This window comes from Balaenoptera ricei, chromosome 5, assembly GCF_028023285.1.
Source record: "Balaenoptera ricei isolate mBalRic1 chromosome 5, mBalRic1.hap2, whole genome shotgun sequence".
Taxonomy (NCBI): Eukaryota; Metazoa; Chordata; class Mammalia; order Artiodactyla; family Balaenopteridae; genus Balaenoptera; species Balaenoptera ricei.
In genome coordinates, this window is record NC_082643.1 from 21,402,325 (window position 1) to 21,413,859 (window position 11,535).

The 11,535-nt window shown below is 38.0% G+C and overlaps 1 protein-coding gene across 1 annotated transcript in view; it reads left to right on the top strand.

Annotated features, from left to right (window-relative positions):
* Positions 1-10,021, top strand: part of DAPP1 (dual adaptor of phosphotyrosine and 3-phosphoinositides 1) — a 59,007-nt gene extending 48,986 nt beyond the window's left edge. The window contains exons 5-9 of the mRNA XM_059922479.1: positions 2,452-2,499; positions 3,880-3,942; positions 5,394-5,479; positions 8,070-8,157; positions 9,462-10,021. Coding sequence (XP_059778462.1) covers positions 2,452-2,499; positions 3,880-3,942; positions 5,394-5,479; positions 8,070-8,157; positions 9,462-9,530 — 354 coding nt within the window. The 3' untranslated portion in view covers positions 9,531-10,021. The remainder of the gene's footprint in view (positions 1-2,451; positions 2,500-3,879; positions 3,943-5,393; positions 5,480-8,069; positions 8,158-9,461) is intronic.
* Positions 10,022-11,535: the final 1,514 nt, after the last annotated feature.

Genomic DNA, 11,535 nt, shown 5'->3' on the forward strand with positions numbered 1-11,535 from the left:
AGCTATTTCCACATGACTTTTGTATCCATACCTCATATTTCTTTGACAATTTTCTTAATTTCTGGTACAGCAAATTGTTCCAGGCTTATCTTGTACTTTTCTTGTATCCAGCTCTACAATCAGCTATTTCTGGAGAGTAGTACTTTAGAAATCCAGATCTGGGTGCTACAGTTGCATTATTAGCAGAATATCACTCTCCCAGCCCACTCTGAGAACAGAGCTAGGGAAAATATGTATGTCTATACATATGTACACTTACCTATATTGCTGTCTGTATTTCTTTCTAGTTCTATCTATCTAAATTTCTCTCTCTCTCTCTCTCTCTCTCTCTACCTACCTATCTATCTATCATCTATCATCTATCCATGGGTTTGCACCCATACCTCCAATCCTACTCCAGTTCCACAAGGCTTATTTTAATTTCTTCACTTTTCATAGTTGTAACTCTCTTTCCCCACAGTGAGGAACATGGATTCCATTATCTTCAATACATTCACTTATTTGTAGATCAGTCAAATGTAATCAATCTCCAATTGCAGCCAGGCAGGAACCCCACTGCCTGTCTACTTTCACTCCCTCCCCTACCGCAGATGCCCACGTAGCCCGACTTGGCTCTGAAACTGTGCCCTGGCCGGCACCTCCACGCCTCTGGGGCAGAAGCCCTCCTCGCCCTGCCAGGCTTCAACGCCTGGCACCGAGCTGCCACCCCCGCCATTGTCCCCACAGATGCCCTCTGTTCCCTGATTTGACTCCACCCTTTGCTGAGGTGCACCAGTGCCCTGCACACACTCACACTGATGCCTGCCTTGCTTCATCCCACCGGATGGTTTTGGACTAAATTTAAGGCAGGTAGGGAGGCAGGTAGAAAGGAGGGTAGGCAGGTTAATGCTTTATTTTTAAAATATTTAGGTTGTTTCCAATTTGGGGCTATTATAAACATCTTTCTTATTACAGATCATGTATTTTTAAAAACATAAATCTGCTGTATAGTTGTTTCCTTTCTTACCTCTTGAGGCCATGAATAAAATTGGTATTCTCAGCTTTTTTCTCTGCAAACTTCTATTTATCTATCAAAACCTTAGACAGATACTAGACTTATAATATATTGTTTGGATGGAGGTAAGACAGAGTGAATAGCATATCCCTTAGTAAGATTTTAGTAAATAATTCTATCAGAGTCTTCTATGAAACAATTTACCCTTAATTATTTTGCCTCTGCAGACTCAACAATCCAAAATGTTAATTTTTTTCTATTTCCATAATATAATACCCAAACTCAGTTCAGTCAGTTCAATTTTTTTTAGTGTCAAAATAAATCAAGCTGATTATTTCATATCAAATTCACCAATATTATTTAGCATTATTTAAATGAACGCCTGGGAAGTTCATCCTTACTTAAATGCCATAAAACTGTAGAGGAAGTGGTCATATATTATTTCTAGTTTTCACTCTCTTTATTGTTCCTCTTTTTATTTGGTAGGGAGAATTCACCTCAGGGAAACATACTCTAGAAACTCCCAGGAAAAAAACATTGACATCAACAAGTCATTTCCCAGTTCTTATTCATTTTTTTCTTACTAATATAAGATATACTATGACATTATATTAGAACGTAACATCTTACCAGGAATTTAATTTCTTTGAAATTTATGAACTTAGAATTGTTTCCATCTGAGGGTCCTGGTTTTATGCAAATTTCTATTCACACAGTTCCCCACCATTCCTTACATTTTGCAGGTGCCAGCTAAGTGTGTAATGTTGTTGTTACTCTGGAATTAATGATGAGTGAGTTAAAAGGAATGACTCATTCTCACTTCAAATCCCTTTTGGATGAATCCAGTGTAAATAAATCTGCACTCATGAAAATCTGTTCCATGGACTATAGGTCTGAAGAGGCGGTCTGCAAAAATTAAAAGGGGGTTTCAAGGAGAATTACATGATAAAATAAATGTTGAAAATGCTATTCCTAATGTTCCTTCTTTACAATTCATGAAGCATATTAGCATAAAACAGACTCCGGGAAGTACAGAAATCCTTCTTTGCTTAATCCAGAGTTTCCCAGGTACTGACCCCATGTCAGTGTGTGTGGACATATTTATGTGCATAACACCCCACCAACAATGCAAGCAGCTGGGACGCACACACACACTTCGCCCAATGCCGACTTTTATAAGTGGTATGATGTGGCTGATTGTTTGCAAACTGCGAACTCGTGTTAGAGGAGAATCTGTCCATTGTTGCCTGTTGCTACAGAATCACGCCAGATGATCTGGTCTGAAAACAGTCTCTCACAACACACGGAGGGTTTTCAAGTGCCTAGATGAGAACTGAAAGGCAATTACTTAAAGATCAAAGGCAAACTTGTGTTTCATTTTAAAATAGGACAGAAATAGAAAGACAAAAATAAAGTTGTGATAGTTCTGGGCTTCACTTCTTTCTTTCTTTTTTCAGCTGGGCACCAAAGAAGGTTACCTCACCAAACAGGGGGGGCTCGTCAAGGTAAGGAAGCATGTTGCTGCCAGCCACAAAGAAAGAGAGCACGTCATGGGGGCTCAACCCTCATTTTGACTTTTTAAAAAGCAGAACCTACTTATTTTGACCCAGTTATAATATTTACCTGTTTCCAGAGTTCATCTTTATGGCCAATATTAGTCAAAATTCTGGAAAATGACTTGACTATTCTTTGGCAAAGCCAAATGTATGAGAATAGCCTACATTTAATACCCAAGAAAACATGTAATCCTTTTGATGCAATGATTGAGGATGAACGTAGCAAGTTAACTCTAGCACATATCTTGGCTTTTTAAGATTTTTTAACAAAAAAGAAGTGAAAATTGGATGAAATGTTTACCTAACAGTAGGCCCCAAAAAACCCGTCACCGGCATGAATGTTAAGTGTATTATAAAATCCCACAGAAAACAAAATTTAGGACTTTACTAGTTGGGGGGGTATCCTCTATTTATGTGATTGTACCTTTAAAGTTACTCTATTTCATTTTCATGTGCCAAGAAGACCTTCATGGAATGTGTCTGTTCTTTCCCATTTTAAGAGTCAGGACACTTAACCTCTCGAGGATACTGGCCTGCTTGAATTTAACTTAAGTACTTAGTTATTTGTGTCCCTACTGGACTGGATGCTCCCTAAGGAGAGCAAGTATTCATGTTCACAGCATTATTTTTAAATCCAGTTACTTCTTTTAACTGGGAACATTGCCACCCAACATCATTAGTGTTCTGTTAGTACGTAAGAAAGAGGCAGTGGGTAACAACTGTTTTTCCACCAATGCCATGGAATTCTTAGGCAAGGTTTAGAATAGCATGCATTTCAGCTTCCTAAACCTCAATCTGTTTATCTATAAAACAAGAATAATAATATTGGTTTGGCCAAAAAGTTCGTTCGGGTTTTTCCGGCTAGTAGAAAACCCCGAACGAACTTTTTGGCCAACCCAATATTTGGCAATGTATGGGGATTGGCTATAATGTATATAAACCTCCAAGGATAGTATGTAGCCCTCAGTAGGTGCTGAAAAATGATATCTATTCTTATTATGGAGTTTTATTAAGATTATTAAGTCTTATTAAGATGGACATTTCAGCGGTTTGTTATAAATCACCTTGAATGTTTATGATAGGTTATTTCTTTTGTTTAAAAATGTTGAATCTTTGCCTCCGTTGTGAGCTTAATGCATGGAATCATTTTAATTTTTGAAACTTTAAAATTTTATTTTATTTTGAAAGTTTTTTCCTCAGAAACAACACTGCAAGAATATTTTATTGTATCTAACCTTTTACGTAATTTTACAACAAAAGGAAATTAACTAGTTCAAATATTATGGTCCTGTATTCAAAACCTACATGTTTTAATTTTTTTTTTCTCAGACCTGGAAAATGAGGTGGTTCACTTTGCACAGGAATGAACTGAAATACTTCAAAGACCAGATGGTGAGAAACATGATAATATATTTTCCCTTTAAAAATGAGCCCTGTACCACTATGGAGGACAGTATGGAGGTTCCTTAAAAAACTAAAAATAGAACTACCATACGACCCAGCAATCCCACTACTGGGCATATACCCTGAGAGAAAACCATAATTCAAAAAGAGTCATGTACCACAATGTTCACTGCAGCTCTATTTACAATAGCCAGGACATGGAAGCAATCTAAGTGTCCATCGACAGATGAATGGATGAAGATGTGGCATATATATACAATAGAATATTACTCAGTCATAAAAAGAAATGAAATTGAGTTATTTGTAGTGAGGTGGATGGACCTAGAGTCTGTCATACAGAGAGAAGTAAGTCAGAGAGAGAAAAACAAATACTGTATGCTAACACATATATATGGAATCCAAAAAAAAAAAAAAAGTGGTTCTGATGAACCTAGGGGCGGGGCAGGGCAGGAATAAAGACGCAGATGTAGAGAATGGACTTGAGGGCATGGGGAGGGGGAAGGGTAAGCTGGGATGAAGTGAGAGAGTGGCATGGACATATATACACTACCAAATGTAAAATAGATAGCTAGTGGGAAGCAGCCGCATAGCACAGGGAGATCAGCTCGGTGCTTTGTGTCTACCTAGAGGGGTGGGATAGGGACGGTGAGAGGGAGACGCAAGAGGGAGGAGAAATGGGGATAAATGTATATGTATAGATGATTCACTTTGTTATACAGCAGAAAATAACACAACACTGTAAAGCAGTTATACTCCAATAAAGATGTTTAAAAAAAAAAGAGCCCTGTAGATGAAATGTCTGCCTTCAAGATCCCTGAAATTTTCCTATGAGCAGCTGAAACATCCTATAAATGATTGGAGATGTGAATTCTTGATTCCTGATATGAGCAGTGTTCTTTTGCAAAGACGAGATGTGTATCCCAGACACGGCTCTCTCGGGCTGGCTAACCTCTAGCTCCCTGGGGACATCATTCCCTCCGTCTAAGGCAATGGAATTGTTCTCTTGCCACAGTGTATTAACTGTCTCTTGCAGCAGTGTCCCCCTTTATTTAAAATATGTCCATTTCTCATGCCGATTTCATTAAACAAATTTAAAATTATTTCATCTCTTTTCATCTTTCCTACACAAAATTTCTGAGTAAGTGGATGTTTAAAAACATGGGAGACAAATATGACTCCCTTCCACGTGTTAAAAATCCATCTCCACCAAATTTAAGTTGACAAAGAAAATCTCTTCCTAATGTCCAGTTTCATGAAAAGCCAATCCCCAGATGAGCATGTGACTTCCCTTAGGAAGGTTTTCTATAATCAGTCCCTGTAGTAGAAGGAAAGTTGACAGTCGCTCATAGTGGAGACTTGTTAGGGGAACAAGTGATGTACAGATTTGTATGTGTGTTCTTATGATGACACAGTTTGCCCTTTTATTTTATTTTTTTAAGTCACCAGAACCAATTCGGAGCCTAGATTTAACAGAATGTTCGGCTGTACAATTTGATTATTCACAGGAAAGGGTGAACTGTTTTTGGTAAGTTGTTTTATAAAGTAAATGTTTTTAAAAGTCTTCTTGCCAGACACTTAGTTTAGCAGAAGAATAAAAAAATTATATGTCTTAATGTGTACAAATGTTCTGATCTGAGGCAGGTGGGTTTAACCATCACACAGGGCATGTATGTCAGAAGTGCTTTCAGCTGAGTGTGACATAATACCTCATTTAAAGTGACTTAAACAAGTAGGAAAATCTCCTGGGTATAATTGTTTAGGTTGTGCACTGCACAAGTATGATGCACTGCACAAGTAGGATGCCATTCACATGTTAGACAGCTTTTATTCCTTTGAGGTGTTTTATTCAATTTCAATTACAACTTTGTTGACTCCAACAATGAGTGATTTGTATAATGATGACAATTCTGGCAGATGGCACAAAAGTGTTTTGTTCTGTCACAATCAGTATATCATGACAATTTTCTAACTGGGAGAAGTAAAGTATCTTGAGAAAAGAGTGTTGTCTTATTTCTCACCAACTTTTATTTTAAAGTTTTCAAACATACAAAAATTGAAAGACTTATATACCCATAGACCCTTCACCTAGATGTATCAATCATTAATATTTTGCCATATTTGCTTTATCTCTAACTATTCACTTTTTTTCCCCTGAACTAGTTGAAAGTAAGTTGCAGACATCATGGCACTTTTTACCCCTGAATACTTAAATTTGCATCTCTTAAGAAAAAAAAAAACTATAGAACTACAATACCATTGTCACACCTAAGAAAATTAACATTAACTATTATTAATTAATGATTGTATAGTATCAACCAATAATGGAAATCTTTTCAAAATTCACATAAAGGTACCATATGAATTAACAGGGGTTTATATTTCTCATATAACAAGCAATTGGGAGATAGGCAGCTACCTTGACAACGTCAGGTCCAACGTCTCTACAATTCTCTTGGTCTTTTCCTCATGCTTACTACTTCAGGGTCCAAGAGAGCTACTCTAACTGTAGGCCTCACATTTTCATGTAAGCCATAAAGAAAGATGCTGGGATGGTATTAGCCAGGTCTGCCCTTTGTATCAGGAAAGCAGACATTTTCCCAGAAACTCTTCTATCAGATTGTTCCTCATCTCATTGGCCAAGACTGAGTCCCATGGCCATCACCAGCAGCAGGGGAAGCTAGAAAACAGTATAGTACGATCATAATTGGCTCTGACTAATTATAATTTATCACCTGGGGTTCTGTTAGCAAGAAGAAACGAAAAATTATCTGTATTAACAGGCAATTAATGATGTCTCTCCCAGGGAGGACCAAACAATGACAATTCCAGCAGTTGGTTCTGTACACAATATCACACCTCCCCCAGCTTCCCATCTCTCTACTCACTGCCCAACCAGACCTCACGTCAGTGTTTACCTTTTATACACAGGGACTTACCTCTTGTCTATTCAACATTAATTACTGGTATAACCAGATATGCTGCTTTGGTTTTAGGATATAGAAACCCTTCTGATTTCACTTTAAGGCTTTTTTCTTTTTTTTTAATTAATTTTTTATTTTTGGTTGCATTGGGTCTTTGTGGCTGTGCGCGGGCTTTTCTCCAGCTGCGTCGAGCGGGGGCTGCTCTTCGATACTGAGCATGTGTTTCTCACTGCAGTGGCTTCTCTTGCAGAGCACGGGCTCTAGGCACTTGGGCTTCAGTAGCTGTGGCATGCGGGCTCAGTAGTTGTGGCTCGCGGGCTCTAGAGTGCAGGCTCAGTAGTTGTGGCGCACAGGCTTAGTTGCTCCGTGGCATGTGGGATCTTCCCGGACCAAGGATCGAACCAGTGTCCCCTGCATTGGCAGGCAGATTCTTAACCACTGTGCCACCAGGGAAGTCCAAGGCTTTCTTTTTTTCTTTTTTCACAAAAAGGACAAAAAGATTTTTAGTGTTTGGCATCTCAACTGTAAGGACAGGAGGTATGGGCGAGATATAAGTCAGACGATTTTGACTCTATAGCAAAAGAGACAGTCAAAGGAGGAGTTAACTCTATTCCTAGTACAATCTTTCATGCCAGTAGGCAAGTTTGTCTTCCCTTCAGCAAAGATTAACTCATGGCCAGAAGTGGGCAAAATAAATAGTTGAAGAGATTTATTGTCTCTTTTTCCTGCCCTGAAAAGTTAAAACTGCCTTCATCCACAGAGGGCAGTGTCATCCTCGCTGAAGCCAGCTAACACAAATGAGCTCCTTCAACAAACTCTCTTATCTGTCTTGCTTGTTCTTTGAATCGTAGCACAAGTTCTGAGTCATTTAACAGATCAGCTGAATAAACACGTATGTGTATTCAGTCTAAGACATGAACAATAAAGTGATCTGGGGGTGACCTGGACCTGGTTTTTTTCTTTGGACTCTCACTAGAAAATACAAATCTGGCCTGTAATAATAATATGAATCTACAGCCTCAACATTTCTGCGTTTGCTGGCAGGACTAGCTCCACATATACCAACTCCTCAAGTTCTCACCCAGGTTCTTCGTCAATTCTTTTTCCCCTTGGAATACTCTTAATTAGTGCTCAACTAATAGATGTTCAACCAACTATCTGGAGTGTCTTACATTCTTTCTTTTGTCTTATCAGCTTAGTATTTCCATTCAGGACATTTTATCTCTGTGCAAAGACAGGAGTAGAAGCTGATGAGTGGATCAAGATATTACGCTGGAAATTGGTGAGTTATTCGTGTCTCTGGATGCGTAGTACTCAGAAATCACATGTTGATGATTTCAAACATATTGCTATTGAAAGAGTCAGACAACCCCCGAGAATGGACAGGAGGTCTACTTGCAGGCTTGTGGAAGAATCTGTTCATTCTTCTGGGATGTGGAAGGGATGGAGAAAGGAATAAAAGAAAAAGAACGAAGATGCACTGGGGTCTCAGCCCCCGTGTCTATCAGGCTTCCTATAAGTGTGTGGGCTGGTCCAAGTTTGCCTGGAGGAGGACATGTGGGACCAGAGGTCAGACAGAGGAAAGCTGACATATTTCTATAGTAGAAAATCCTTTTATTTTGTCAGAGAAGGAGGCTTGCCAGAGAGACTTAGCTTAATGTCCAGTGTAAGCGTTACTTTGTGCCAGTCAAGGACAAAAGGTGTGTTAATTTATCTGCTTTCTATGTACCTCCCAGGAGGAAGACAAAGGGCTTATAAGAATTTACTAGTCTCATGCATTTTTTGTGTGTTTGCAAGTTAGTGAGTTGTTAGCTGAGAACTTGTCCTTAAAGCTTTCTTAAATTTCCTATAAATACCATCTTGAAACCCTTCATGTTTTCAACTATAGATAATTATTCCTAATTTTTTTAATGAAATAAGCTGATATATACAATCTTATTGAATATTCCTTTCTAAATACTGGGATTTTTGCTTTTGGTTATCTATTCAGTTTGAGATCCAAAGCAATATACCACTCATTCTGAGATAGTTCCAATGTATTTGATATTCAATGGGGAAATACTCTGCTATATGAAGCTTTTGCTCAAATATGAATCATTTTTTATTTCTTCTATTTTGTAACTATGCAAGTGACACAATCATTATAGAAAATTTAAAGTAAAAATATATCAATTGCACATCCTTTCAGACTTCTCTCTCTGCAAATAAGTATTAAAAACAAAATTTAATCATTCTGTAGTGTTCTTTACTTGCTCATTCCACTTAGCAATATATCATGAACATCTTTCCATATCAATAAATTTAGATCTATATCTTCATTTTGATTTGTTGCATTTTATGGATTACTACAAGTATTAGGCCAGTTCCCAATCTGTGCGTGTTTTAGCAACCACTTTACAGTATAGTCTCCTGAGAAAAATACAGAAAACCTGAATAAAACTTGGGGAGGAGGGGACATGATAATTAATTTGTAGTTGCATGGTTTTCTTACTAGTCAGCATTTCTTATTTAATATTTGTTAAAAGCCAAAGTTTGTTATCTTAAAGTTGCTCAATAATAAATACACGTGGGTGTGCTTTCTTGCAGTCTCAAATAAGAAAACAGCTCAGTCAAGGGGAAGGCACAATCCGATCTCGGTCATTCATCTTTAAATAGACAGACCTTCCTCGATGAGGGATGCCCTGACCCAGGAGCAGGGTGGAACGTTCCTGATGTTGTGATCCACAGCAGGTTTCAGATGAAAGCTGACTAAGGATTTTTCTGTAGAAACAAATCAAAAGCAGATGCGGATTTGGACCTTTCAGAAGACACTTCATTTGCTGACTCACAGAAAACTGCTGCCCTTCAAGATCCTGCCATGTCCCTGAGAATACCGAAGGCTCCTCGTTCTGATGGAGACGGATGAACCACTGCGACCAGGCGTGCTCGATCTTAGAACACGCAGTGGGAGATGGTTTTTGTTTTCCCTCATTGTTGTCCCCAAGCTGGTTGACATTAGTTACCCAAAGTCCCACTCTGCACCAGGGTCAACTCATCTGACTTCCAGGTTGTGCTATTATCCAGGAAGGAAACAGCTAAATATGTAGCCCGAGGTTTAAACTGCTTTTCAGAAAGTGTATTGAGATAGCAAATGTCCAAGATTGGGGTGGGGGAGCAGTGTTGTTTTTACTTTTTTTCCCCTTTATACAAAAAACACAACAATTTCCAAAACTAAAATGGAAAATGTTTGTAGTATTTATTTTCTCTTTCTTTGTAAAAGGCTCAGCTATCTAATGGGTCCTTTCTTCCCCTCTAATGATAAACCTGTGAGAACTAAACCTCCTCTGGGCTATTGGGCAAGATGATAAGGATAATGGAAGGTACAATCTTAAAAAAGCATCTCTTTTAGTCATTTTGGGGGAAATGCTTTAAAGAGTGAGAAAACATAAATTGAGGAAGAGTGATAAAGTAGTAACTTGTAGTTTAATAATAATTATCATCACGATAATTATTATTATAACAATAGTAGAGCACTTGTAAGCACTAAGTTATCTTCATCCAACAGACTGAAAGAAACTTTTCAAGTAGAGTGTGTTGTAACAATCCCTTCCCCAGAGTGAGAGGGAGGTATTGGCCCAAGAGAAGAAAGATGTACCTTGCACTGTACGCCTTATTCAAGAGCAACTTCTTTTGTCTATTGAGGGAGTAACACTAAATCCACATGCAAAGGGTAATGATGTGTTTGTTACACAGTGTTTTCAAGCTAGAACAAGGGGATTGAAATAGGGGGATGAGATACTGGCATCCAGAGCTCCTAAATAGATTTTAACCCCTTCTATTATCTTTATTAATACTGCTTTTTTAGACTGAAGTTTGAAAGGAGACAAAAGTGGAGGAAGAACCCAGACAAAAAGGTTGTGGAGCAAAGCTATGATATGACGCTGCTCTTGCAGTCCAAAGGGCTACCTTGTTGAATACGTTTCTTCTGTTATTTAAACATCTAGGACTCAGAAATTACATTAAATTTTTGTATGTTTCAACAAGGTTTTTAATGTATTTTGTAATGTTTGTATTATACAGGATAAAGCAAATGTCAAGTTAAAATGTATTGTGTCAAGTTTGCAAAGTAAGGACTTAGACATAAATCTTCACTGAGATGTACAGTTTTGTTTTCTTAGAACCAAGGGTGTTGTGTAGGTAATATTTTATTTTTTGTAAAATATGTCATGTTTATTTACATTCTTTGGTTATGTTTATTAAAAACAGCATGATTTTGCTGCGCCTGTAATATTTTGCTATTAAAGTGTTTTTAATAACTGTAATTTAAAAGAAATATAACCAATTAATATCATAAATAGCAATGAAGAATCCACTCTGGTTAGACTATGAGCTACAAAGGATTGAAGGATTCAGAGTTGAAGAAATAGTCCCCGTTCTCAAGGAGTTTTCAGTTGAATATGGAAAAGATAAGGAATACATCCATGATGACGTATAGAAGTAAATACGATAAATACTGCAAGTGAGGCACACAAAGTTATATGATGGAGTGGGTTTCAGCTTTTGGAGGGTTTTGACATGAAAAGGGCTATCTAACGTACACTATGCAATTAGTACTACCCCAGATGCTTTACCTGCTCTCGGCAGCCCTGAGAAGTGATCACGATTTCACCTCCTGAGAGAG